The sequence below is a fragment of the Sturnus vulgaris genome, chromosome 3 (assembly GCF_052056855.1).
Source record: "Sturnus vulgaris isolate bStuVul1 chromosome 3, bStuVul1.hap1, whole genome shotgun sequence".
Classification (NCBI taxonomy): Eukaryota; Metazoa; Chordata; class Aves; order Passeriformes; family Sturnidae; genus Sturnus; species Sturnus vulgaris.
In genome coordinates this window covers 102500185-102526440 of record NC_142245.1, presented here as the reverse complement: position 1 = coordinate 102526440, position 26256 = coordinate 102500185, and the positions used below count along the sequence as shown (strand labels likewise).

Sequence of the window (26256 nt, the reverse complement as noted above, 5' to 3'; positions counted from 1 at the left end):
GACTTGTCGTGTGTGTGTATGCATAATACACGGTATGCAAATCTGGATGTATACACAAGTATATCTATTAGTTATATGTCAATATGCATATAAATTTCTGCCTAAATATTTACAATCAATTAGTATATTTTTCAGGCTTAGTTTTTATATTGCTTTCAGCTGACAGAAAGGGCATATGGAAACAATAGGAACATATGGAAGAAAAGATCTGCTTTGAGACCAGATTGTGGTATGTTTACTCATATTGAATAACATACAAGGAATATTCCTTCTGTGGCATAAAACACTCTGCTGTGAAGTGTCACAATACAGAAGTTTGTATTTATTCACACTGTTAGGTATTTGCCATTTATTTACCTGCAGTAGTAATGGTGTCACATCAGAATTAATCTGGAGTTGGATTGCTTAATTTATTTCCAAATTCTACCCCATGATAATTTTCTTGAATCAGGGTTACTCTTTTATTTACACAAACTGGGAACAAGCTCTTACCTCTGCTGCATAGAGATTAACAAGAAGGCTTATTGAGGTTTCTCATTTATAAACATTATGCTGTTTAGTTTATCAGCTTAAAAATGGAACTCTTTAAAATGGATTGCCAATGCCACACTGTATTCAAATAGTGTTCAAACTGAAAAATTGTTTGCTTCTTAAGACTGATGAGACACTGAATATTTTACTCACCCTATTTCGCCTAGGCAGTAGCACAGATCTCCAAAGTGTGAATGGTTTTGTGTGTTAGAGGTGCAGTTACTCACCCTTGCACCTTGGAGAAGAGAAAGAATGGAATTTCAAGCTTAGCTCTGAATATCTTCCTTGAACATACTGAAGTTTAACTGCAAATTCTTCCACCCTTTCCTGCTGCAGCCACACTGGTTCCAAATTCCACGTAAGTTCCTGTCAAAACAGCTGAAGATATTGGCTCTGCAGCATTAAACTCCAATTTTTTTATTTGTGCCCAACATATGTATCCACACAGACACACAAGAGAAAATACAAGGGATGTTTGAAAAGCATTAACCCACTTTACCTAGGAAAATGCCAATTTGCATAGATGATTACTATATGTACAAGTAAGAAAATGTAATTAAGGCCCTTATGGTAGACATCACACACATGAGCCTTCCATTAAATTCCATAGGAGGTTGTTGCTGAGGTCTTGATCCTGGCTAAGTCCTACTCCTTGATTTTAGCCCAAAGTTAATGCCACATAAAGGGGAGACATCTTTTATTTTAAAAATCCTGATCCTGCAAACAGTTTTACATACATGTATCATCTGCAGAATCAGAAATGCCCAAGGTTCCATAATTAAAATATGAAAAAAACCCCAAAAATATGTTCTTAATCTAAATGGACTCTCCTAATGGAAGTTCTATCATTCCTCCGAACATATCAACTTAAATACATTTATACTTGATGCAAAATATTTAAAATTAAGAAATGAAAGTGCATATCATTAACTGCTTAATTATAAATCCTTTAACAAAAAACTTCTAGCTTATTTCTCAAAGGCAAATATGAATAAAGTAACTGTTAACTTCAATTGAATTTCAATGTAAAAAAATAGAACTTCACTGGGGATTTGGATTATTTAGACAGATAATATTTTGTGAAAGAGAGAATGTAGAATGCCACAACCACTTTAGAAAAATACAGCACTGGCAGTTTATATCTGTATACATTCTATCTATATAATCTGGTGCAAAACTGTGGATATGCCCAGTAACAGAAGATTCTTAGTTCATTCCCTTTTTTCAACCTAACGTCTACACTACTCTCTTTTTGATTTACTAGCAGTTCAGTAAAGTCTCTGTTCCCAGTCAGTATTCATTAATTTTCTTGACAATAAACTTGTAAAAAACCCTGACAGATCAAACTAATACTGAGTCAGAAGATCCATGAACATAGGGCAGCTTCACATATCAAATTTGAACTCATAGAACAGGAAAGTTTAATATTTCATAATAATAAGGTAAGCAAATAAATTCCACACTTGTCATGGAAACAGACACTCAAACTAACAGCAGCACTTGATCACACTCTAGTCATGTAATGTTATCCTTTAGACCCTAATTCTGCAGTGAAACTCCCTCAGCATTGTAGCCCAATCATACCTCCTTAAGCATTTCTGGATTACTTCTTTGTCACTGGGACTTCTATCTTTCTCCTGGGTTATAAAGCAGGAAGCAGAGTGTTTTCACAGCATAGGCAGCGGCACATAGAATGTTTTAGTCACATCCAAGTATAATTATGGGCAGGATTCTGTCCATACACTACTCTAGTAGAAATCTTTCACAGAAAATAACTAAGTGTTGAAATTAGCAGTAGCTTCCCCAGACCACTGCTTTGTCTGTAGCTGCCGACAGAGAGTGGGGAGCTTGGCAGGCTGAGGCACCTGATCCCACCAGATGCTCTGTGTGAGACAGCGTTCCCCCAACCCCAGCAAACACGGCAGGAGTTACAGACGTTCAATACATCACATAAACAGGTCTATAAACTCTGGCAGTTTTGCACATTACTTACCTGAATATGAAAGACACTTAAGTGAAATGAGGCAAGATAATTAAGAATGTGCACATTATAGCACAGACCAAGAGTCACTTCTTCTTGTCATACCCTGCTTTTAACCTGAAATCCACTATACAGATCAATAGCATATTGCCATAAAAAGCATGCTATGAGGGTTTTGGTTTAGGCTGGTTGTTGTTTTGGGTTTTTTCCCCCCTCATTTTATACAACCATAACACTTGAAAGAAGAAAAGAATCCTAAAAAATGAAAACGAAGTCCTCTGGAGACACAAGATGAGGATGGAGAAAAAATCTTATGGTAGCAAAACCTATTTTGCTACCCATCCTTAGAGTCCTCTCCCAATACGCACAACCAATAAGCAGTAAACATTCTGGTCATGACAGGAAAACATTTCACAAACGCTGTGTTTCTAGAGGACACAAATTGAATTTTTAATAAAATGTTAAGTCTCAAAGCAATCCAAAAGACTGCATTTCAAAAAGAGAATCATATCTAAGCAAAAGAAATTCTATAGAACTGCTACTCAGATAAGTAACAGAAAGCTTGAAACGTGACATAAAAAAAAGACTGCAAAGTATCTTGACATTGCTGTCATATTACAAGTCAGTACTTCAAGAGCAATGAACAAGATGTAAATATTTACCCTAGGTAGCTGGACCAAAGAATGCAAACAGATTCCACAGATATAATGCAATTTGTCAATATCTTTAGTGCTGGAAATGGAAACGTTAACTCTGCCAGGCCCACTGATCCTGAATGATGAATACAATCAATTACATTTTTTTATTGTCAGTCATTCTTATAATTTCCTTTCTTTGCAGCTGACTGCTCCCTGTCTTCTGATTCTTGTTCCAAGGCACTGAACAACTTTTATACTTGCTATTTCATTCAGCCTTCTAAATAAATTCCCCACTGCCATCTCAGGTTAACGCTACTTGTTCCAGAACTTGCCTGTTTTCTTCCCATATTTTCTGAGTGTTGCCTGGGTCCACGGTCTCCCATCTCAGAAAGGTGACCCTTCTGGTCTCTGAAGTGTCATTTTAAATCTCACTCTTCCTCAAGCTCCACAAATTTTAACCACCTCCTAACAATCTGATCCAAAGTTCACTGGTCAGCAAGAGCCATTAAGGTCAATGGGCTATGAATAAGGACTAGATTGCTGCCAGTAGCTCTGGACTGAAATCTAGCTAAAGAAAAATAACAAAAACTATATGGGTACCTTTGTTGTTAATTACAGACTATTACGTGAAAACAGTCATGGCAGTACTATACCCTAGGTTAATACTAGTTGTTACTATTTCCAATATATTTTCTTCAGTCCTTATGCAAAGGACTAAGACCTTACATTGTTGTACCTTTATCTGTGCAAATTCAGAGTGATGCCAAAGGTCGCTGACAGAGCTTAAATAAATAAGCATACACTGACTCCTATCATTTCTTTTGCATACTACAAAATACCATTCTACATCTAGCTGGATAAGACAAGGAAAATTGTCATGTTTATGAACCAGGTTAGTAAATCATTGCCAAAAAAATCCAAACTTAAAATGGGTTTCAGAGAAAGAGTATTCAGAAAGCACTGTGAAAAGTTTAAATCTAGTATGTTTTAAATTCTCACTAGTGGGGACATAAAATTCTGTTCTTCCAAGGAACCTCTGTAATCCCATTATTAATCTAACAGCAATTTGAAGAAAAAGCATTCCAGAAATCAAAAATAACACTATGACTCTACTTTCTTCTTCTTGCCTTCATTCATAAACATTCTGGTACTTATTCCCTCTTCCTTTAATTCTCCCTGCCTCTTGCAACTTCAGGTCTCTAATGCATATTTTTCATAAGAAAAAAAAAAATAAATTGCTTTTGCCCACCTTTCCTTCTCCTATCAGTGTTTTGTAAGTGCCTTGTTGTAAAGCTAATGCCTTTCTGCAATCTCACAGTGCTCCCACCAAGTGGTACAGGGAAATCAGTTCTAACAGACGATGTAGGCAATCCAATGTGCAACAATAAGATACACAAACACCAGGCGGAAGATTCTGCTCATGTTTGGGAAAAGTTATCATCAGACAGCCACTACTGCCTATATAAAGCTAAAATATTACACATTTATTAAAAAGTATGCTGTGGTTTGAGGCTATTTCAATAGTAATTACAATTCACATTTTTACTCTGTGTTTTACTAAACAAGGTACTTTAGGGAAAGTGATAAAAGTAACACTGCCTATTACCACATAATTTTGCCACAGGTATTAGCAAGGACAAAGCCAATTAGATGACCTTCACTGAAGAGGTGCAGCTTTAGGGGTACGGATTTTGGTCTTTTTCTTATAAATATATATTAAGATGTTTGTTATAATGAAGTACACTCCACCCCAGCAGCATGAGCTATACTAGGCAAATGCTTTGTAGAAATGAAATTACTGTTGCAACAAGGTTGCTTATGACATTGTTTAATACAAAAAAAAAAAAAAAGTTGGGACCAGTACATTGATAGAGGGTGGAGTGTATCATATATATACACAAAAGAGGGCTACTACTTCTGTCATCTGACATTGATGTGGGAAGAGAGAACAAAACCAAATGCACTGAAACATGCAAAGACAAAACTACAAGTTGTATGCAGCTCAGAATAATAAAAAGAAATGCCCCAGTATACTTGTTTAGATTTTTTTAAAATATATTTAATTCTCTGATCTTTCACTTCAGAACTTAGAATTAAGCAATGAGTGAACAGGATCTGAAATACAGACAAGGCATTGCTCACATCACATTAAAAGGCATCTTTTAAATGCTGCCGTGGATTTCTAAACTTACACTGAACAGAATTTTTAGTTGCTGGGAATTTGAAATGCAAGATGAACTTGGCCACATTACATCTAAACCTTTAAGTGGAATTGTAAATATGCAATAAATTGCTGTTTCGAAGAGGCAACATGCAGAATTCAAAATTGTTTCTTGCAGGATTCTGTTGACCTGTGTATGAAGAGATATCGAAGTAGTGGTACAAAATCCACAGCTCAAGCATAAAATCCTACTGGCTGGATCTCTGAGTATACTGTTCTCCAAAATACATCACTTCCTTTTAACCACTGAATTTAGTTTTAGGAAAACAGCTGCCCACCAACTTTTTTCAAAAAAAAAAAAAAAAAAAAAAAAAAGCAGGGAAGGTGGGAGGAAGGAAGAGGTGGAAAGAGCTTATGCGTTAGGATGACATTTAGCAGAGAGCTGCAAACAGAAAGCAAAGGCAAATATTTCAAATGTGATAGATTTCAACCAGAAATGTGAGAGTATTTTTTCCCTAGTAAAGAGATCACCAGAGTTGGTTGGGACAAAATTTGGGTTGCAGCTACAGGCTGAACTAGCAGTGTGAAGAAACAAAACAAACAGGCATTTATCCTCCACCCCAACACCCCCTTTCTCTCCCAGTTAGCAAAGTATGACTGATGCTTCTGATTGGCCACAAGGTAAATATTAGCTAAAATCTCATTTAGCTACATCCACGGTCCCAGATGCTTAAAACTTATCATGGATTAAAGCCATGAAATAAAAATTTAAAAAGAAATTTCAATTTGAAATTTTATTGGCATGTTGCTAGAATGGTCAACATCAATTGACAGGAGAGACTTTGTCCACATACTCTGAGAACAGCCTTCCTGCACCTCCCCCCCTCTTTTCTTCCTCTTTCTCGCTCTTTCAGCATTAATGCTATTAAAAGCCAAACAAAATACTGGCTATGGGTGTAAAGAATGCTGGTTTTTTTTTTTTTTTGGAATGTTGCCATGGATCCTGCTTCCAGTCGCGTCCCACGGAAGGAGGGTGCAGCCTCCTACGGCAGGCTGGTCTCCCCGGGCAGGGCAGAAGGAAGATAGCCACGTACTCCTGCTCCTCCCTATTCCTTCCCATCCACTATGGCCAGGTCTTTGATCACCCTCAGTTTGCCACTGGCATCGATCCTGCGCTTCTCGCGTATTAGATCCTCCAGGCTGTGGAACCTCACCGTATGCACCTTGTTCTCTGCCAAGTGGATCTTGAGATAGTATTGCTGCTGGTGCTGGGTGCCAGCAGCCGCCTGCAGCTCCCCCCCGGCTTTGAACTCCCGTTTCCCGAAGCGGCACCAGGCGGCGAAGCTCTCGGAGTTAGTCCAGCAGATCTCGTCGCTTTTTAAGCCCAGGTGCCCGCAGGCGTTCTGCACCACCAGCTCCGCCACCAGCGGGCGGAAGCGGTACCAGCTATTCACCACCCGGCCCACGTTGCCCGCGGCCGCCTCGTACAAGCTGTCCTGGCGGATCTGCCCCTGGTGCAGGTGGATGATCTGCCCGCCGCCCACGTACACGGCCCAGTGCGGCGGCGGGTGCTCCGACGGCCCCAGGTAGAGCAGCTCCAGCAGGTCCCCCGGCTTGCAGAGGGCAGGCAGGGCTGACACCGAGTAGACGCTGAGGTCCCCAGCCTGGGGGCCGCTGCTGACCTTGGAGAAGATGCATTCCTGGCCGCGGAAAGCGGAGAACTGGGTCTCGTTCAGCACCAGCTGGTGGTGGAGGTGGTGGGTGGGCGTCTCCTGCCCAGGGCTGCCGGAGCCCTTCACGCCGTACTTGTCTGGCTGGCCTCGCTCGTCCAGGTCCTCCTCCTCATCCGAAAAGAAGTAAGCCACCCCGACGCGCAGCTCGTCCTTCTCGATCCCCGAGGGGTCCCCGGTCGGCAGCTCGCTGTAATTCAGATGGGTGATGCGATCCAGTTGATTTCCCATCAATGACAGGGCGAGGCGAGGGCAGGAATCGCCGGATCTAAAGGAAGGTGGGGTGGGCAGAGACAGAAGAACAAGAGATGGGAAGGAGAGTGCAAGCAGAAGGAAGGAAATAAAGAATGAAAGAGAAAAAAAAAAAAAATCAAGGCACATACAAAAGATTTCCGCGATCCCGCCCTAAGCCCCCATCCCTCTCCCACTCCTACCTTCCCCTTCGTGCAAGGGAGAAACTCCCAGTGCGGACCCTTCCTCCTACCCCCGGGGTGCGGGGCAGGGCAGAGCCCCGGTCCGGAGTGCCGGCTCCCAGCGCCACGGGAGGAGCCTGCTCGCCGTCCGCCGGCTCCGCGCGGGGACACGGAGTTGCCCCGGGAGTCTCTGCTCTGCGAGGGCAGAGGGCTCCGGGGGCTCAGGGAGGATCCGGCCGGGGGATCCCGAGCCCTCCCTCCGCCGGCACGCAGCCGAACCGCGCCGGGCAGCGCTGCGTGCGGGGAGGTGACTGGAGGAGCTCACGGCCCCCGAGCTACCAGCTCTTACCCGCCCGGTGCCCAAAGCTCGGCCGGGACCCCGCAAGGCACAGGCAAAGAGCAAGCGATCGGCATCCCCCGCCCGAGGGGTCCCTCCCGTCCCCTTCCGTACCCGTAGTCGCCCAGCGCCAGAACCCCCCTAAACTCCTTTAAAGTCGTCCTGTCCCCATGGGCGCCGCAGAGGAAGCACCACCCGTGCTCGCCGCCGCCACCCGCCTGCTCCGCCCGCGCCGCTCTGGGCTTCCCGGCCCCGCCGGCGAGCCTAAGTACCGGCGGCGCCGCTCCCGAGCCCGCCCCGGCCGCGCTCATTGGCCGCGCCCGGCGGCGGCGGGGCTGAACCGCGCTCTGCCCGCCCGGGCCCCGCTGCTGCCGCTGCCGACACGCGGGGCCCTGACCCCCGGGCTGCCCCGGACCGGCTCCGGCCCTCAGGCTGCTCCGACCGGCCCCGATCCCCGGGCTGCCCTCTCCCAGCCCCGACCCTCAGGCTGCTCCGACCGGCCCCGATCCCCGGGCTGCCCTCTCCCAACCCCAGCCCTCAGGCTGCTCCGACCCTCAGGCTGCTCCGGCTGGCCCTGGGGCTGCGGCAGGCGGTGCGTCCCACGGGAATGGGGCTGGAGGTCTTGCCCACCGCGTGAAGCCGCTGCCAAGCTACCCCTACACCGGGATAGAAGTAAAAAGGGAAGAAATAAAACCAAATTTTTAAAAAAGGAAAAAAAAAAATTCTATCAAGCTAACCTGCCCAGGAGGGACTCACGTGGCCAAGAGTTGCTCTGTCCCTCGAGGCTGAAGTGGGTGCCCCTCACCTCACTTCAGCAACCTCAAGTTGCACCTGTGCGGTCTGAGCTGATATCCTGGGATTCCTTTTGCTGAGGAGAGGACAGGCATTTCCAGAGGGCTGTTCCTCTCGCCTGTTGCACTTCCTATTTTAGGACGGCATGAAGTGCCTTAAGGAGGTGCCTGTCTCTCGCCGTCACCTGGATGAGAAGTTGGAATGCTTGATGGTTGGCAGTAGGTGAGATGACTCTGTCCTTCCACATCTGGACAAAGTAGCATTTGTCCTCAGGTGGGACTAGAAGACATGCTATGGTTTGTCTTAAGTAAAAAAATGAGACTGTCTGGCAGGAGCAGTCAATTTCTTCTGAAATTGAATGAAATCTAAAAATCTGTCATCTGTAGTAACTACTAACAATACACACTTTTGCACCTAATTTTGCACATTGTGGAAATTGAACTCAGAAATTATTTGTTCATTTGACCACTCTTCCCCCATGAGACTGTGTCAATGATGGGATTGTAACCTGGTTCTTCTGTGTTCTTAGTCTTGCTATATAACCGTGTGATCTTCTGAGAAGTGAGAATTTATATATTTAAGACACTTCATGAAAAAAATCTAATGACATTGTTTGGTTCAGATATGAATCATATTAAAGTGCCATTTTTAGCTGGAAGTAAATCTACTCATTTCTTTGCAGTGAAAATAGTTTTGTCATCTAGCCATAAGTATTTTTGCCTTCAGTGTTTATGGATAATATCTCTCTTCGCTGCTGTCCTTTTCCCAGTCTTCAGGTTTAGTTAACTGAGAACAATAATCCCATCACTTTATTCTCATTATAGAGAGACGCACATCCTTAAATAAAAATAGTGAATTTCGGTTTTTCAGGGTTCAAGCTGTTTATCTATGTTCATATGGATCAAATGCTGAGTTTCTTAGATGTGTTTACTTTAAATTACCCTTTTTCCATTCAAATATTCCATTCAAATATCTGTCTTTCTGAAATGGCATCTTCTTTTTCTCATTAATTTTTTTAACATATGCAAAGGCATCACATCATAGAGGGAGGAGAAAAAAAAAGGTGTGTTTAATGAAATTCAAAGACTGACATCAGTTATTTTTTCACTATGGCAGTTATACTAATCTGTTGATGGTTACAGACTTCCCATGTCTCTTAAACTCAGGGGTTACAGCCTGACACTCAGGAATTAAGCTGATTTGCAGCAGTTAAGGATGCAACATTCATGGTCTGTAGAATCAGAAAGATAATTTGAAAAAAAACAAATTAAAGATTGTTTTCTAATACATGCATTTTAAAGTTTCAGAGGACTAAACATAACAGATGGATGTTATTTATCTCTAGAATTGTGTAAATACTTTTCTAATGATTGTCAGAAATTATATGTTCTTTTACAGAATGACCTTCACCAACTGCAACATTTTAAATTAAATTATGAGGACACTAATAAGTTTAGAGCTAAGGCTGTTTAAATATTTTGATTTTTAAAAATAACTGTTAATATGCTTCATTGTTAAAGCTAGTCCAAGTTGAAAGCCATTTTCTGTAGACATTCATCGACAGTTTCTGTTTTCTAAACACTTTACATTTTTCCCGTTTAAAGTCTGCATCTTTTTAGGTTGCACTCGCACAGTTCACACTTCCCACGTTTGCCAATCATCAAGGCTATGTGGAGTAATTTTTAGATAGTTCTAAACAAACAAAACATTATTTCATCCTTTACATGCAAAACAGTGGAGAACAGACTGCTTCAGCAAACTGCAGGTGCAGAAGGATGGAGTCTGGGTATAGAAAAGGCTCTGCCCTTCGAACTAGGAGGAGTATGTCCTGCCAAATTTTAACCATTTTTGAGCAATCCCCTGTGGTTTTGCAAGCCTGCTCAATGAGAGTATTTTGTCTCTTGTTGAAACACTTACAATCCCTTACAATTCACCTCTCTTCATGACCTTCATTCACCTCCAACACCTCCAACACCCATTTCCTTGTTTCATTTCAGTTCTCTTCTCTGTACACTGTCTCATCAGTGCTTTGTGCTCTACCACTATCCCTCAGGAAGAAATTTTCTCTCAGTTTCTCTTCAGTCACGGTTTTATGATAGTGTCAAGAAGTTGACTTAAAAAAAGAAAATGCATACAAAAACTCCCATCAGTCAACAAACCAACAACCTGTGATTAAAGGACACTGCTGGAGATGCCTGTGTTGTCTGAGCTAATTTGACTAATAAGTTTATTATCTGCTTTAGATATTTAACTTCTTGATGCTTCCTTAGCAAGGCAGTGAGTGCAGGTGTGGCTTCTCTTAGATGATGGCAATGGCAGTGCAGTATCGCTCTGTTCACACTTCCATTGACCAGCTTCAGCCTCATTAACCGGGTCATAATCTCTTCTTGCACCAGCACATGGGAATTTACAATATTCCTAATGTGTTATTACTGACCCTAACGATTTTTTTCTGCATTACATACATAGGAAAGAAACCCAATAACATCATCTCTGGCTCTATCCTGGTCTACTTTGAGAGAGTGAATTTCTATTTTTCCATTGCCATTTTTTCTTTTTGTGCCTTTTTCCATGCTTGGCATTTTGTAACTGTTGCATTTATATTTAATTCAATCCAGTGAAAACCCTTAAAATATGTGGCAAAATAGATGCTCAGTAGCTTATTTTTTAAACCTTAATTTTTAAATGTTCTTTTCATCGTGTCTTGAGCTGAGCTGTGGAGCCTTGGACCCCTGTTGCTAAAAGTGGAGCTGAAACCACTGTTGATTTTAATGAGTGGAGAACATTTGTGCAGAAAAATTTAAGAACACATGTTTCAAAAAACAACGAGAGAGAAAAAAATTGACAATAAGGGTGGAAACTTTTGTATCTATTATGAACTTTAGATTGTAGAAATCTGTCCATTACAATCCTATTAGCATCAAATCTCAGAGGCCCAGAAGCTCTTATCTATTTTAGGCACACTACACTTGGTAGAAACTAAATACAGTTTCTACATCTAACTACTCTGGGAGAGTCCTGAGGTTTTGGATAGGCTGAGGGAGCTGGGCGGATTCAGCCTCGAGATTACAGAGAGAGATCTCATCAGTGTCTATCAGTATCTGAAGGGAAGATGTCGAGAGGATGGACCAGGCTCTGCTTGATGGTCCAGACAATAGGACAAAAGGCAAGGGCAGAAACGGATGCACAGGAAGTTCCACCTGAACACCAGGAAGAACTTTTTCACTGTGCAGGTGAGCAGACACTGGAATAGATTGCCCAGAGATGCTGTGGAGTCTCCCTCACTGGAGATATTCACGAACTGTCTGAACACAATCCTGAGCAAATGTGCTCTGGGATAACTCGGTTTGAGCAGGGAGGCTGGACCAGATGACCTGCTGTGGTCCTTTTTCAGATTTTGGCCCTCCAGCCTTGGACAGCTTTTGCCATTTTTATGCAGTGATGGTGAAATATAAACTGTGAAAAGAAGATAATTGTGGTCACAGTTTTTCTTTTGCCTCTTTTCTGCTCTTCTGCTGGCTTCTAGTGACTTCATGACTCTTGCATTCACAGGGCCACTTGTAAGTAAAATTGTCCAGGACCTGTTGTTTGGCCCTGAGGTGCAATATAACCACATAACTGTCCTTTTGGATGTTCTGAACTCCAAAACCAAATTACTGCATCCAAACTACCTCTTAGGAGTTATTCCTAATCCATTTTAATCCCTAAAATGTATGGAAGAATAGCATCTGACTCGTGCCAAAGCTTTTCAAAAGGCCATGCTACCAATTAATTGTATGAATAATCCTTTACTGATCCTTGGGCTGGGCCTGTGTAGCCAGCTGCTAAGACTCTACTCAGCTCCTTTTTATCAAATAACACTTGTAAGGACTCCAGACTTAATTTCTGATCAAGTGATACAATCAAAAACATACTGTAGTAGGAAAGATTTTGAGGAGTAATGAGAAGAAATACCTTCATTTAAAAGTGTTTGTCTTTGGAAGGTTGTTATGTAGATAGAATCCCAAAGGATAGTCACTTTTAAGTTCTCTGGGAGAAGCAGGTCAGGATGCTGGGTAGGGGCAGGGTTTGGGGAGCTGGAGTTGCACCCAAGTGCATCCTCCCAGTGCCATGGCAAGGGGAGAAGAGCAGGAGTGCTGGACTGGGGCCGATGGGGCCAAGCCAAGGGAGGTCATGGCAGTCATGCAGGGCCATCCCGACTCAGCAGCCTGGTCCAAGCATGGGCCAGAGCTCTGATGCAGCTCCCAAGTCAGAGCCTGAAGCCCCATCCTAGCTCCACAAAACTCTTCCTCATTAGCTTTGCTTTTCTCCTGGACATCTTATCCAAGATTCATCTTATCAGACCTGATCTTGAAAACAAATAGCAAACCCCGAGGAAGTGATGGAAGAGTTTGTAGATCTTGCACTCAGATCCCTGACAATACCATCATATTCATTCATTGGAGTATGAAAAAAAAATAGCTGAGGGACTAGATTTTCATTTAGATGTCTGTGTTTGTACACTAAATGGAAACTGAACTGAATGCATAGGCTTTTTATTCAGGGGGGAGGGAGAGGATGTTATAGCTTCTATTACTCCTATAAGCAAAGAAGCCTTCCCCATGATTACAAAAATATCCTTTATGAACTTTTGAAGAATTGGATGTTGATGACCATGAAGTTAGATCAATTAACAGTGAATTTTATTTCTTGACCCTTCTTTTTCCTGGACTATGTCTTTCTCAAAGTTATTTTGAGTGTTTCAGAATGTCACCATTTTCATATAGAGACAGAAGAAACTAAACAACAAAACCAACATCAAAACCTTCTAAGCAAACATGACCACAGTCAAATGAGAACTCACTTATTCATAGTATTCATAGTAGAATATTACACTTACGAAAGCTTTTATTTATTTTTTTATTTTTTTTTTGGAATGTAGTCTAAAAGTTCATACTATCTGTATAAATTTTATTTTTTGTCTGTGCTACACAATAATATAAAATATAGTCTAGCCTTGTGAACCTAACCAAGTGATTGTAGCCACAGAAGCAGTGGCTATGTGTTTGAAAGATCTTGGTAAAGTAAGCTTGATCTTAAATTTGCTAGTTTAATCATATAGCATGAATACCTAGCTCCAGGTAGATTCAGTATAAGAGAATTCTCTTCTTTTATTTTATTTAGCCCATTTGGGCTTGGGGTTTTTGGTTGGCTGGTTGATTTTTTTTTCTTTTAGTAACGACACAGTTTCATATTATGTTTAAAAATGAGGAAGAGGATTCCAATTGATAGCAAACTTTCACCTCAACTACCTGCTCCCTCAACTTCTTTCACAGCTTATTCTGTGATCATGTAGTTACAGGGTGAGCTTGAATCCACAGCATTGCTATAACAAGATGTTGAATATCTGCCAGAAGAAAAACATCTTTTTTAAAGGTGTTGGCACTCCAGAGCTGGTGCTCTGAAATGGAAACAGTCATGAATATTGGTCCCTTCTGAATATAGGATTTTGACATGGCTTTAATAAAGGTGGTTACATTGTTCCTCCTGTAAAGGAGAATAATAATGTCAGTCTACTAGGAAAATTTCTGCAGTCTCCTCTAACACTTGCTACAAATAACTCTAAAATAAAAATGACATTGTAATGTTTGTACAGGGAAAAAATAACGCCAGAAAGTAGTGCCACTTCAAATAATAAGCTGCCAGAAAAGAAAAATTCAAAAGTGTTTGTAATTGTCTTTTAATGCAATCTTGTTAGGTGTACTACTATCACATGGCACATCAATTTTTTGATGTCTTTCTTCAATTAACATTTTGCAGTTGCAGACAGGGCTTTCCAAAATCAGTTTTAAAATTTGGAAAACTTTTCAGAAATATCAGACCATAAGGAGTAAAGCAGTTTTCTTCACAAAAATTAAATTTTCAGTGTATGATTCTCCACTGATGATGTGTTAACATTGTCCCTAAATGACTTAATAAGAAATAGATAATAAATGTATTTCCAAGTGCACACTGGTTACTTAAGTATGATTATCTTATTACTAGCTCTTTCCCAAACTACTGAAAGCGAAAAGGTGAGATGTTTTCTTAAGTATGACATGATATTTTCTTGTATTTCCCCTTTAAAACTAGAGAGATTGTCCACTATACTTTCCTTTTTTTGCTTTTTTTAAAAATTTTAATTAGAAAGCTGTACGCAACCGAATATCTGCCTCCTTCTATTATAACAGGGTTATTTGCTTGACTTTTCCCATTTTCATATGTGCTTTGGGATCTTTTATTAAGTCATTGTTCTGTAACTGCATTCTATTATAATTTCAGTCATTTTTAATAATATGTATGATATTTCTGCTACCCTGAAGGAGTCCCATGAAAATTAAATGTTGAAATAAAATGAGTGTCCAATGCTTCTTTCTATTAGGCTAGTTAATATTTTATAAAATGTATTTTATCTGTGAGTCTTTCAATACCTGAACTCGAAAATGGCTTTCTAAATATTATAAGCACTAACAAATACCCCTTGACTGAATAGCAAAGCAGAAATTCAATCTGTGTGACACTTGCTATTCATAAACAATTCGAGCTTCACTCTCATGGTTTATGCTGTTAGCTGAACCCCTTTGACTGAGTTACAGAGCTAGATTCAGAAAGGGAATCATACCTTGCTATATATGAAAACCTTTTAGAGGGAGCTTCTATTTTTCTTTTTCAAATACAGAGCCCAGTCGTGGAGACCTAAATCATTCAAAATGCATATCAATTTTAGGGCCTGACCAGCATCATCCTGCTTACACTAAGGAAAGGCTGACAGAGATACATGTACACAGTTTTCTTTGAATCCAGTGAGATTTCTGTCTGCATTCAAAGAAAGAATACAGCCATAGATGCTTAGAAATGACAAATGCATACAATTAGAATTAATTCAATTTGCTAAGGTATATAGGTATTGAATAAAGTCATTGAGATTGCACTGTGATGCCATTAAAAATAAGTTTCTGCTCAATAAAAGTTGAGTTGCCCAAATTTGTAAACTCAATACTATTACCAGTAATAATTTCCAAGCAACATTTTCCTAGCCTCTAAACAATCTTGGGTCCATTGGGTTGTGTCTATTCATGTATATAATTCTTTCACCTAAAAGTCTGTTTCAGCTAATTGGCTCACAGGTTAACCCTGTTATCTTCACACTCTTTTTTTGCTGATTGTGTCCATACAAAACTATTGTTTACAGAAGGATTTTTAGAATTGTAGCATACTAGACTGTAACCAACTACTTTATGTATAATGCATAAATGAGTGTAGACTACAGCTCATTTTACTTAGCTGTGTTGTTCCTTCAATAATAATGGAAGAAAAAAGCCATGAAAAATTTATGTTTATCCTTAAGTTTGAAAGATGCAGCATGATTTGAAAATACTCTGGGCAAGTTGCATAAGGGATGACAGTACTACCTTAACTTCTTCCTTCACCCTTTAAAAAAAACCCAGAAATTAATTTGATTTTAGTAGAGAACAAATCTGACTGAAAGAAAAGAAAAAAATATCTGACTTGAGACAAGACCTGTTTTGTAGCTATTTTTTTTACTCTTAGCTGTGGTAAAAAGTCTTTTAGTGACCCTGGTCATATCACAAAGACCTAGTCTGGTGCCATAAATTATTATTATTATTATTATTATTATTATTATTATTATTATTATTATTATTATTATTTATTTATTTATTTATTTATTTATTTATTTAAGAACTAGATGCATTTTTCTGTTTAAAACATGGGTATATTACCCATCTTAGGTGTCAGAATTCTGGGTTTAGTTCCTTATGTAGCCATAGTGGTATAAAACTGTCAACATTCAGTGTAAGTGTGTAACTTTTCGTTAAGACATTATAGGTGATATCTGACTTTTCTCCAGGTACCGTGTTGTAACTTTGCCCTTGTTGGGAAAATTATTCAAGGAATCATTAACAAAACTTTTAACTAAGTAGTAGAGTACTCACATGAAGGCAAGGAAGCCTGGATTCCTATTTCTGTTCCTGTAATTCAAAGACTATTTAATGGAACTAGCCTTAAGATGAGGATGTTCATCCAAAAATAGGTGTTTTGTTCTTTCCTACAAAACAGAAAAATTAATTATCCTACTTTCCTGGTGTCATGATTTCGGATTTTACTGCTGATTATGGAATGGGGGTCAAGTGCATCACAATTTGTGGCAGGCATGTTTTAAAACCTCATGATTTTGTGTTGTGCTAGGGCCTGTGGTGGATGGTTGGTGTTGCATAACACAGCACGGAGGAGGATCCCCAGGGATTCAGCAGCAGTTCACAGCAGGACCCTGTTGATACGTGCTGTACTGCTTACATTCAGGAAACTTCAGGCATACCTCTAATGAGAAGCACTAACCTCTTGTAAACTCAAATCTGCAGTCTCTCCTGGGTTTAAGTGCCTCCAAGTTTAGGAGGCAGCTGATGCTTTGCTTTTTAGATTACAGTTTCTGCCTAAACATCTCCATTTTCTCTGAATCCTTCTTTAGATGTTTAAATCCATTATTGGCTCTATCCCTTAATCTCTGTTCTGCTTACCTTCTCCTATGTAAATGAGAATATTCATGCTTCTTTCACCTCACAGAAGGTATTCTGTGTTGCCTGATAGCAATTATACAGGACAAGGGCTGTCTCTATGGGAGACATCTCTCCAGGAGAGGTATAAGTGAAATACAACAAACATGGGTAATGGAGGTACAGTAAAACACAAATAAACTTCAGTAATATAACTGCATACTCATTTCACTTTCCTTAGACCATCATTGATGTTTTATAAACAGTGCTATAGCAATTATGTTGTTTTGGATGCCATCAAGTTTGGGGGGTAATAATCCACAATAGAGATGAAATTCTGTGTGTGATAATGTGGCCCATGCAGCCTCTGTGTTCTGTGTGCAGAGTATGAGAGGATTGCTAATCATAAAAGGCCTTTGAAGACTTTGATCCCTGGGATAAACTTGTAGAGATTGTTGTTCTGTGGCCATTTCATGGGGAGATTATCACCTGAGGCTGAGATGGTAACCCATGCCCAGAATATGGCGAAATTCACAATTATACAGCCGTGATGTGGCCAGTGAGTCTTTTAGTTCAGTTAAAAAAAATTAAAAAAAGACAAGACAGTGAAGTTTTTGAAACTTTACCAGACATTAGACACTGTCCCCGCTAAAAAAGAACTTATAAAAGTGTAATTTTCTATTAAGTCAATGTTTATGACCTGAAGAATGGGATTTTTTAAATATCCACTTACTGGAAAAAGGAGAGAATTATATGTGAAGCATAAGTATGTGGAAAGTGAAATTTTCTTTTGAAAGATGTTTTTTTTTTTTCTCGTTAATTATAATGACTAAATGCTAATGTCAAAACAAAATATTTAGAATCTGCAAAAATGCTGAATATTTTTGAACTCAAAAGTTTTGCTTTAACTTGAACTTCAAAAATGTTTTGTATGACTGAGTAATATATTTCTTCGTATACAGATTATTTGCCAAAAAAAAAAAAAATTAAAAAGTAACTGTTTTAAATAAAACATCCTGACAGCAGCATGTGAGCTAGGTTTATTACTGAAGTCATACATAGTATTGGACGTGTGAATACTTTTCCAGACCAGAATAAGACCCAGAGATACCTGTACAGGGAAACCAGGCTTTGATAACCTACTCACACCAAATATGATTAGGCCTTATTATGTGTGTAGTTGAGGATAGGGATAAATGAAGCTAATAAAGAGAAGAGTCTGGAAAGATCCAACTGTAATAAGTTAAACTGAAAATGGTGCAAATCACATATGTTCATCTCAGCTTTAACTGGTTCAGCTGGAGCATGATTCTTAGTGCATAATTTATTTGACACATTATTCCTTTCTTTTTTTTTTCTCCCCTTCTGTTCACAAATAGCTTATGAGAAAATAGCTATTTTATCAAATGTATTAATTGAGCAAAATTGTTTTGTTGAATAATTTTCATTAACAGAAATTGCATCTTGTTTTCTTACTCACTTTCTGCATTATTACTTGTGCTCACGATCAAAGGCTTGAAAAAGTACTAATAGTATGGAAATTTTTCTGGCACATAATTCAAACTCCTAAGTCCACTTTGTAAATGAAATAATGGGAATTTTCATATTATCAGGATAAAATTCCATCACTACAAGATAGGTGGAAGAAATCAAGTCACATCCAAAGAAGAGATAAAACACTATATTTTTTTAAAGAAAATTTTTAACCCGTCAGAAAAAAAAAGAGAGAGCAACACAATCTAATGCTAAATGTATTTTATGGAACAGGCAAATAAATTCATTGGTTTCCATATAGTCAAAGAAAAAATAAAAAGAAGCACTTCAGTATATTCATTATCTAATCTGTGAGCATTATCTAATTCGCGAGCAATGTCTCTGTGAGTATTGGTCGATCACGAACAGTCTTTCGAAGGTCTTTAGAGTTCTACAGTCCATAATCTCTCAGAAAATCTATTTCAGCACTTCACTATTCTTACCATTTTATTACTGCTTTCTAATATTGTAGTCCTAATTTTGAACATTGTTGCAGTCTAAACACATCATTTCTTGTTCCGTCTCTTAGGTAATGGAAGATAATTTATTCCTTCTCTCCTACCTGCCACCTTTTATATATTTCAAAAATTTCTGCTTTTCAGTCTTTTTGTTTTTTCCTAGGTTAAAGAATCATAATTCATTCATGTTTTTCTTTCTCTCCAGTTGTGTTTTCTAAAATCCCAGTTGTTCATACTGTTCCACTGAGCTCTCTTCATTTTTAAATCTTTCACAAACTGCAGTGTTCAAAATTGGAAAAAGAAACCCAGCTGAGGTTTAAACAGAGCAGGGTAGAACAGAAGAATTGTTTATAGGCTGTTTGACTATTTCTAACTTTTATTATGGTCTATGCCTTTTTGCATCACAGTAGCACTGTTAATTCACATTTATATTGTCATCACCCACCTACACCTTTTTCCATGAAACTGTTGCATTATCAGGTAATTTCCCACATTCCTGTTTCTGACCTTAAAATTTTGAAATCTGTGAATCTTGTGAATTGCTGCAACTTATTCCCCTGGTGATTATATTCTGAAATTCTTTCATCTTAGCAGAACTCTGTATCAGTAAGTCTCTTCTTGACAGAACAGTCCTTCTATAAAAACTGAAAGACCCTGAAGAGAAGTTAAACTCTGCAGAGGGAGATGGAATAAGATTTAAGTAAAAGATGGTCTGCTACAGAAGAAAAATTTACTTGCCGTAGCTGATGTCATTGAGTCTTTCTCCAGGTAAAATCCATTTGTGGAAATGGAGTGAAAATGAGTTTTGAACATAATAAGAGTGGACTATGGAAATTATTAGCAATGTTTGTTCAGCTGTGTTTTTATTCCTAGAGAATTCAGATTTCCTGAATTACACTATTTGGGGGGACTAAGATTTAGCAGAAGGTTTTTTTTCTGTTTTAGACTGAGAAGTGGTAGCTGGAAGGGGTATGTGGTGTTCCATGTAATACACCTCCTGTTCCAAGTGAGGCTAATGTCAATCCTGGATTAGCATCAAGTGTAGCTTTTTCTAACCTTGTCTTAGAGAGGATGATGATTTCACCACTTTATAGGCTACTTCAGTGCTGTGCTATCTGTATGGAGAAAAAGTTTTCATAATGTTTGAATTTCTCAAGCTGCCACTTGCTATAGCTGCTTATTTTAAAATTGTCTATCATTCCAAAATGTTTGGTCAGGTCATGTTTTAATGCATTTCTTCAGGAGGTAGGCTTTTAGGCTGTGCCTCAGCCTCCTCTTTTCCAGACTAACATTTACATGTTTGTCCATTTATTGTAGTATATTATTATATATACTCTAGGCTCCTGAACAGCTTGTTTGCTTTCAGATGGACTCTTTCTAATTTCCTGGCACTGCTTTTGAGCTGTGGAGCCAAAAAACTGGACGTGCCACTCCAGGTGCAGCCTGGACAATGCTGTGCAGAGTGGCATTTTAAGTACTGGCCTCACTTCTACCAGTGCAGCCTAGTATGCACTTTGTCTTATTCATGTTGGTGGTGCACTTCTGCTCACATTCAGCTTGATAATTACTGCAACCCCCAGGTCCTTTTGGTCAGGTGCCACTTAGCTAACTCTGCTTCATGAAGTCATTCCACCCCACGTGCAGAATTTAAGCTTTCTCCCACTCGACTTCTGTTGACTCAGTCTTCACTTTTCTGAATGTTTCTAGAACTGAATCTGTGTCACATGGTGTGTCAAACAGTTTTCAGCAAATTTTCTGAGAGAACATTCGACTTTATCATCCAGGAGGAAATATTAGACAGCTTTCCAGCCCTAGAGTATTTGTTTCATTACCAACTGTTACACCTCAAGCTATTGAATATTGCCTTGAAACCCAGTGCTGCAGCCACTTTTCAGCCCAGTTAAAAGACTGTCCCACCACAGTTTCTAAGCCACAAGAATGTGGGAAAAGGCATTGCTAAATGCCTTAGTGGAGTAAAAGTTACAGGAACTGTTACTTTACCTTCCCAATTCAGCATTTTGTCAACCAACCAAGATCAGCACAGATTTACAAAGGCAACATGGTTGCCTTCTTGTCTTTTGAATGCTCATAAATGGATGATATGCATCTTCAATCCCACCAGGGACTGCACTTGGTATGTCCAGCTGACAGTTCCCAGGATTGTCCTTCTTACATTTTTTTCAAGGCATGATCTGTTATTGCCATGCTTTTTTAATAGTTAGGAAACAGCTTTATAATAGCAATGACCAATCTTCCACAGTCTTAGGGCTGTTTTCAGGCTCTGTAGATTGAATAATCTATTTTTTTTCTAAATAATATCTCTGCCTGGGAGCAGAAGGCTGGGAGAAAGCTTTCCTGGTAAGGCTGAGAAAAACCCAAGGTTTTCAGTTTTTCCTTGTCATTTATTGCCAGATTATTATCCCCATCCCTCAGCATTCACTCATTTGGTTGCTGAATTAATTTTTCTCCATTACTTTTATGAAAATTGATACCCTAGGTTCATCAAGCATATTGAGTGCTGCACTATTTCTTACATTAATAATCATGTAGCATCTCCTTACCTGTAGCAGTCTTGTTATCTCCAAAAAATGGCCCTGCTGTTGTGTTTTTCTGTGGAAGAGAACTATTGTCAGTAAGCTTTATGGTACTCAGCACTTCAGAAATAAAGGAATGAGTTGCTATTTCATATTGGTTGGCTATGTTTAGTGGATACTTTTTGCAGTGATGTCTTTGAGCTTCTTTTGCCAGTGGAATATTCCTTAACCACACAGGAGATTCTGATTCTTTCCCTTCTTTGGTGCCTGGTTAACATCATCTTACTCCGTCCTTTCCCTCTAAACCATGAGCAAACCACAGCAAACGTGCAGCGTTGTGATGTGCAGGAACTACAAGGCATAAAGTGAGCTCATTCATTCATTTGTGATGACTCTTATGTGATCAAGTGATGTGCAGTGCCCTCAGACTCTTTGAAGCCTGGAACATGTGTAGTTCTATGCACAGCACTGGGAATGGTGGTAAGTCAAAACAAATTCTAGTAACATTTTGTCCACAGTATGCAGAAACGGAGTTATAGTTTTATATTCATGTTTAAAACTGGTCAAATTTATTTTTATTTTTTAAAAGATGGTACAAAAATCATCCTGAGTGCAATTGTGATGTCTGGGCTTCAAACGCGGTTTGTCTTTATAAAGTCAGGTAGCTAACACTTTTTAATGTTAATTTTCCCCTTATCAATTCTCCCAAATGGTTGAGCTGTTTGATTGAATATTGCCCACCAAAGAAACAGCCTCAGGCAGGCATCTGTCATAGAAAATTTCATCCTAATTCATTAATAATTTGCAAAATTATAAGCTATGAAAACAGAGATTTGTAATTTGAAGTGTCAGGTAGTCTCAATAGTGAATTATGTTACTACTTTCCTGCACGAGTAAGTTACTGGTATGTGATTGGGTATTTATTAAAGCTCTTGAACTATTTATATTTTCTTTTTTCATAAATGAATGCAATAATTTGGCTCAAAGATGCTCTGAATCTGTGTAGTTCTTTGTTACACACCTGGGAACAGAAGATTTGTAATAAAAGTGAAATGGCAGTCTGAATTCAGAATGCCCATGCTTCTGTGTTTTGATGTGTGAGCTTTCATGCTATTTTTATGTTGTTTCTTTCATCTTTAATTTTACCAAGAGATTCATATTAGATGCATTATTAATCCCTGTAACACTGCCTTCCCTTCTTCTGCACAGTGTGAGAGATTTCTGGCTCCAACAGAAATAATAATATGTGAGATTATTTTCTACAATTAATATACGAATAAAAAATAAACAATGTGGATTTTCTAAAATCTCCATGCACTGTAATTTTCTTCCAAAGATTTCACTGATGCATTAGGACTGAGAGGCATAAGCAATCACCAAAAGCTTTTAAGCAATGATTTTGGTTGTGTACTTTATAACCTGAGAAATCTCAGCATGCAGCATGTTATAACATACTGCACTGGAAAATAAACAGAAAAGTGAAGTATGGTAACTGGACTTTCTGTAAGGGTTTGACATAGACTGAATGAAACACATTTGCAATATGTTGACCAGCTGCAGAAGAAGCAATTAAATGTCTCACTTATGATGGTTAATGGGACCAATTACAGAATATGTTTTAAAACATGACTGCTGGTACAGTTACGATGCCTGCAACAGAGAGGGAGAGGCAGGGGAAAGAGAATAAGGGACTGTGAATATCTAATGGAAAGACATAATTTTGCAGCTGGGGTTTTTTTTGGCTATCGGGTAAAGGGAAAGCTGATTGCAAATATTATTCCACTTGTCTTAAAATGTGCATCATATTCTTTTGATTGTTTTATTTATTCTGTAAACAGTATCATAGCTGTACAAACTGGTCAAAGAGAAAGGAGCAGCATTCATGGTGAAAGTCTGGCCATAGTATACCTACATACCTACAAAAAAAAGGGAACTCATAAGGCTTCTACAATGTTCATCAATGTTAGCAAAATCAGCTGATGGTCATTGGACTTCCATTCCAGCCAGGGAGCAACAACAGTAATCCACTTAAACAGAAAATTATTACTGAAGGAGTATTTTGTGCCCAACCCAAAAGGTAATATGCTAGTAAAGGGCAATATATTTCAGTGTGAGGTAATATAGCACCTTTACACCAGACTGCATTCCTTCTATTAGAAACAACAATAATTGCATGGATTAATATTTTCTGAAATCTAAGCAATTTGAAATCTCTCCTTTGCAACAGTTCTGGAGGTCTTCTCCCACCAGCCTTCCCCAGACAGAGATGTGAATACTGCTCCTGTGATGCTGCTCCCAGATGTAGATACAAAGGCAATTCAGCTGCTCCTCTGTGAGTCAGCCTAAAGTACTGGGAGGTGTGGTGGAGCCCCAGTGAACATCCCCCTTCCACACAACACAGTTTGGATCTGGAAACAGAACTGACACATCCCCAAAGCACTCTAACTACACCAGTAATAACAGCCCCTCTATGGTTCTGGGTCAATTTTTCTGGTTCTCAACTTTCAGTTCAGATCTCTCTACTCTTGGTGTTCACAGCTAGAAGTGGGAAGGGCCCATGTTAGCAGTCCTGCTCTTCTCAGAGTAGTGCATGCCCTGAGGTCTGCCCTCCAAAAAAGACCAGTCACTAGTGCTTCAGAGCACAGCACAGAACTCTTTAAAGTGTGTTCCATGTTCCAAAAATATGAAAATCAACTTAAGTTGTACTCTTAGTGAGCATGTACTTTCATCTAAAGCCAGAAAAATTCCTGTGTTTTCTTTAGCAATGCTAATACAGAAATTAAAGTGTCCAATATGTGATTTGCTATATACATGTAATATATTGCCAGAGATATTTGACTGTTCTATTTCCAGAAAAAAGTGCCAGCATGATTTGAAAGTGGTAATTCTTCCACAGCTTGATTAGAAGCAGGCTAATAGGGGTTTAAACTGAGAAGAGCAAATGAATGTTAATTGTTTTCAAATAACATAGTTTAAGCAGCACAGTTAGTTTCAAATAACACAGAGGTAATCATTGAAGTGTGTAAACTTTTTTTTTAGTTACTAGTTATTAGAACTCCAGCTTAAATTTAAAAAATTAAAAAAAAAAAATGGGAAGAATTATGCCAATTTATAATAAGGCAGTTGTACTGAGACTGGCTAAGACTGAGTTAATTTTCTTCACAGGTGCTTATATGGCACTCTGTTTTAGATTTGTTGCCAAAACAGAACCGACAATGCACTAATTTTCCAGCAGTGTTTGCACAGCATCAGGGCTCTCTCTGGTTCTCAATGTGTCCCACTCCAGAGAGTAGACTGGGGGATGCACAATAGGATAGAAGGGGAGATAGCCTTAACCATTCAAAGAGATATTCCTTCCCATATAGCATATGCTCAGCAATAAAAGGGAAAGGAGGGGGTTTAGGGAGGTTGGCAATCTTTTGCTTGGGAAATGGCTGAGCATTGGGAGGTAGTGAGTGATTGCCTTTGCAACAGTTGGGGGTTTTGGGTTTTTTCTCTCTTCTTCCACATATCTTTCATTTATTAACCTTATTTATATACTTTTTTTATGTTGGGCCCCAATTTCTATGGCTTTTATTCTTTATCCAACTGAGAGCTGAGGAAGTGGGCAATCAGCAAATCAGATGTTTAGTAATCCACCCGTGTTAACCCAGAACAGGAAGTACAGAAAGCCTGTGACAGACCTTCCTTGTTATTAACTTGTTTCATGGACCAGTACTAAATGAGTATAAAATGTCCATGTTCTGCTTTATTTATCCATTACAAAGCAATGGAGATCAGTGCTATTGGTTTCAGTAAAGCTGCTTCTGATTCAAGCTGTTCTACCTGAGACGAGATTATTGTCTATTAAGGCTTCAATTATGTTTACTCTCATCGTACTCCTCTGTGAAAAATATTTCACAACAGAAAACAAATGTAATTGGGTATAATTCATGATTCATGGAACAACACCTGCTGTTCTAAGTTGGGACTGAAAAACACTAGATGTGTTAACACAATGTGAGACAAATGCTGAAAAGGTGTAAGTGGCTGTAGCACCATTCTTTTCCATGTGGGTACATGCATTCAGCCTTGTTTATGTGTATTTAGATTGGGATTTAGCAGACTTATTATAAAATTTTTAATAAGAAATATAAATGCGAGGCAGCTGGAGTACATTCTGCTCTTCTTTGTTTTGATGTTGTGGCTGATATTTCTCATACAGTAAACAAGCTCTGTTAGAAATAGCCTCTTCTTAAAATTTTAATAGTATTTAATCCATAAATACTTCTCTAAATACCTCCGTTTTACTAATCATAATGGAATACATTCACTCCAAGAATCATAAAACAGATGAGGCAGTGAAAACGTTTAGTGAACGTTAGAACTAATAATCATAATGATGCTAGAGCAGTTGGAGCACAGCACACAAAGACACAGCAAGATGCTACTGTAAGCTACATGCACTCTACACAGAAGCAGTGGTAATAGAAGATTGTATAAGTGGAATTACAGGCTGTACTGGAATTGGTGTCTACCTTTGGGATTGGTTTGTGTTAGCAGAGCCAAAAATGACATAAATGTTCATTTGATGTTCAGAATACTTCCTCCTTTTCTGCATTTGTTTTCTTTCCTGAC

At 39.1% G+C, this 26256-nt stretch overlaps 1 protein-coding gene across 1 annotated transcript; it reads right to left on the bottom strand.

The window, feature by feature from the left end:
* Positions 1 to 6090: 6090 nt before the first annotated feature.
* LRATD1 (LRAT domain containing 1) lies at positions 6091 to 8051 on the bottom strand. Its single transcript, XM_014894917.2, has 2 exons — positions 7906 to 8051; positions 6091 to 7309 (listed from the first exon to the last, which is right to left on the bottom strand). The coding sequence occupies exon 2, from the start codon at positions 7270 to 7272 to the stop codon at positions 6418 to 6420; it is 855 nt and encodes a 284-aa protein (XP_014750403.1). The 5' UTR covers positions 7273 to 7309; positions 7906 to 8051; the 3' UTR covers positions 6091 to 6417.
* Between the last annotated feature and the right edge of the window lie 18205 nt (positions 8052 to 26256).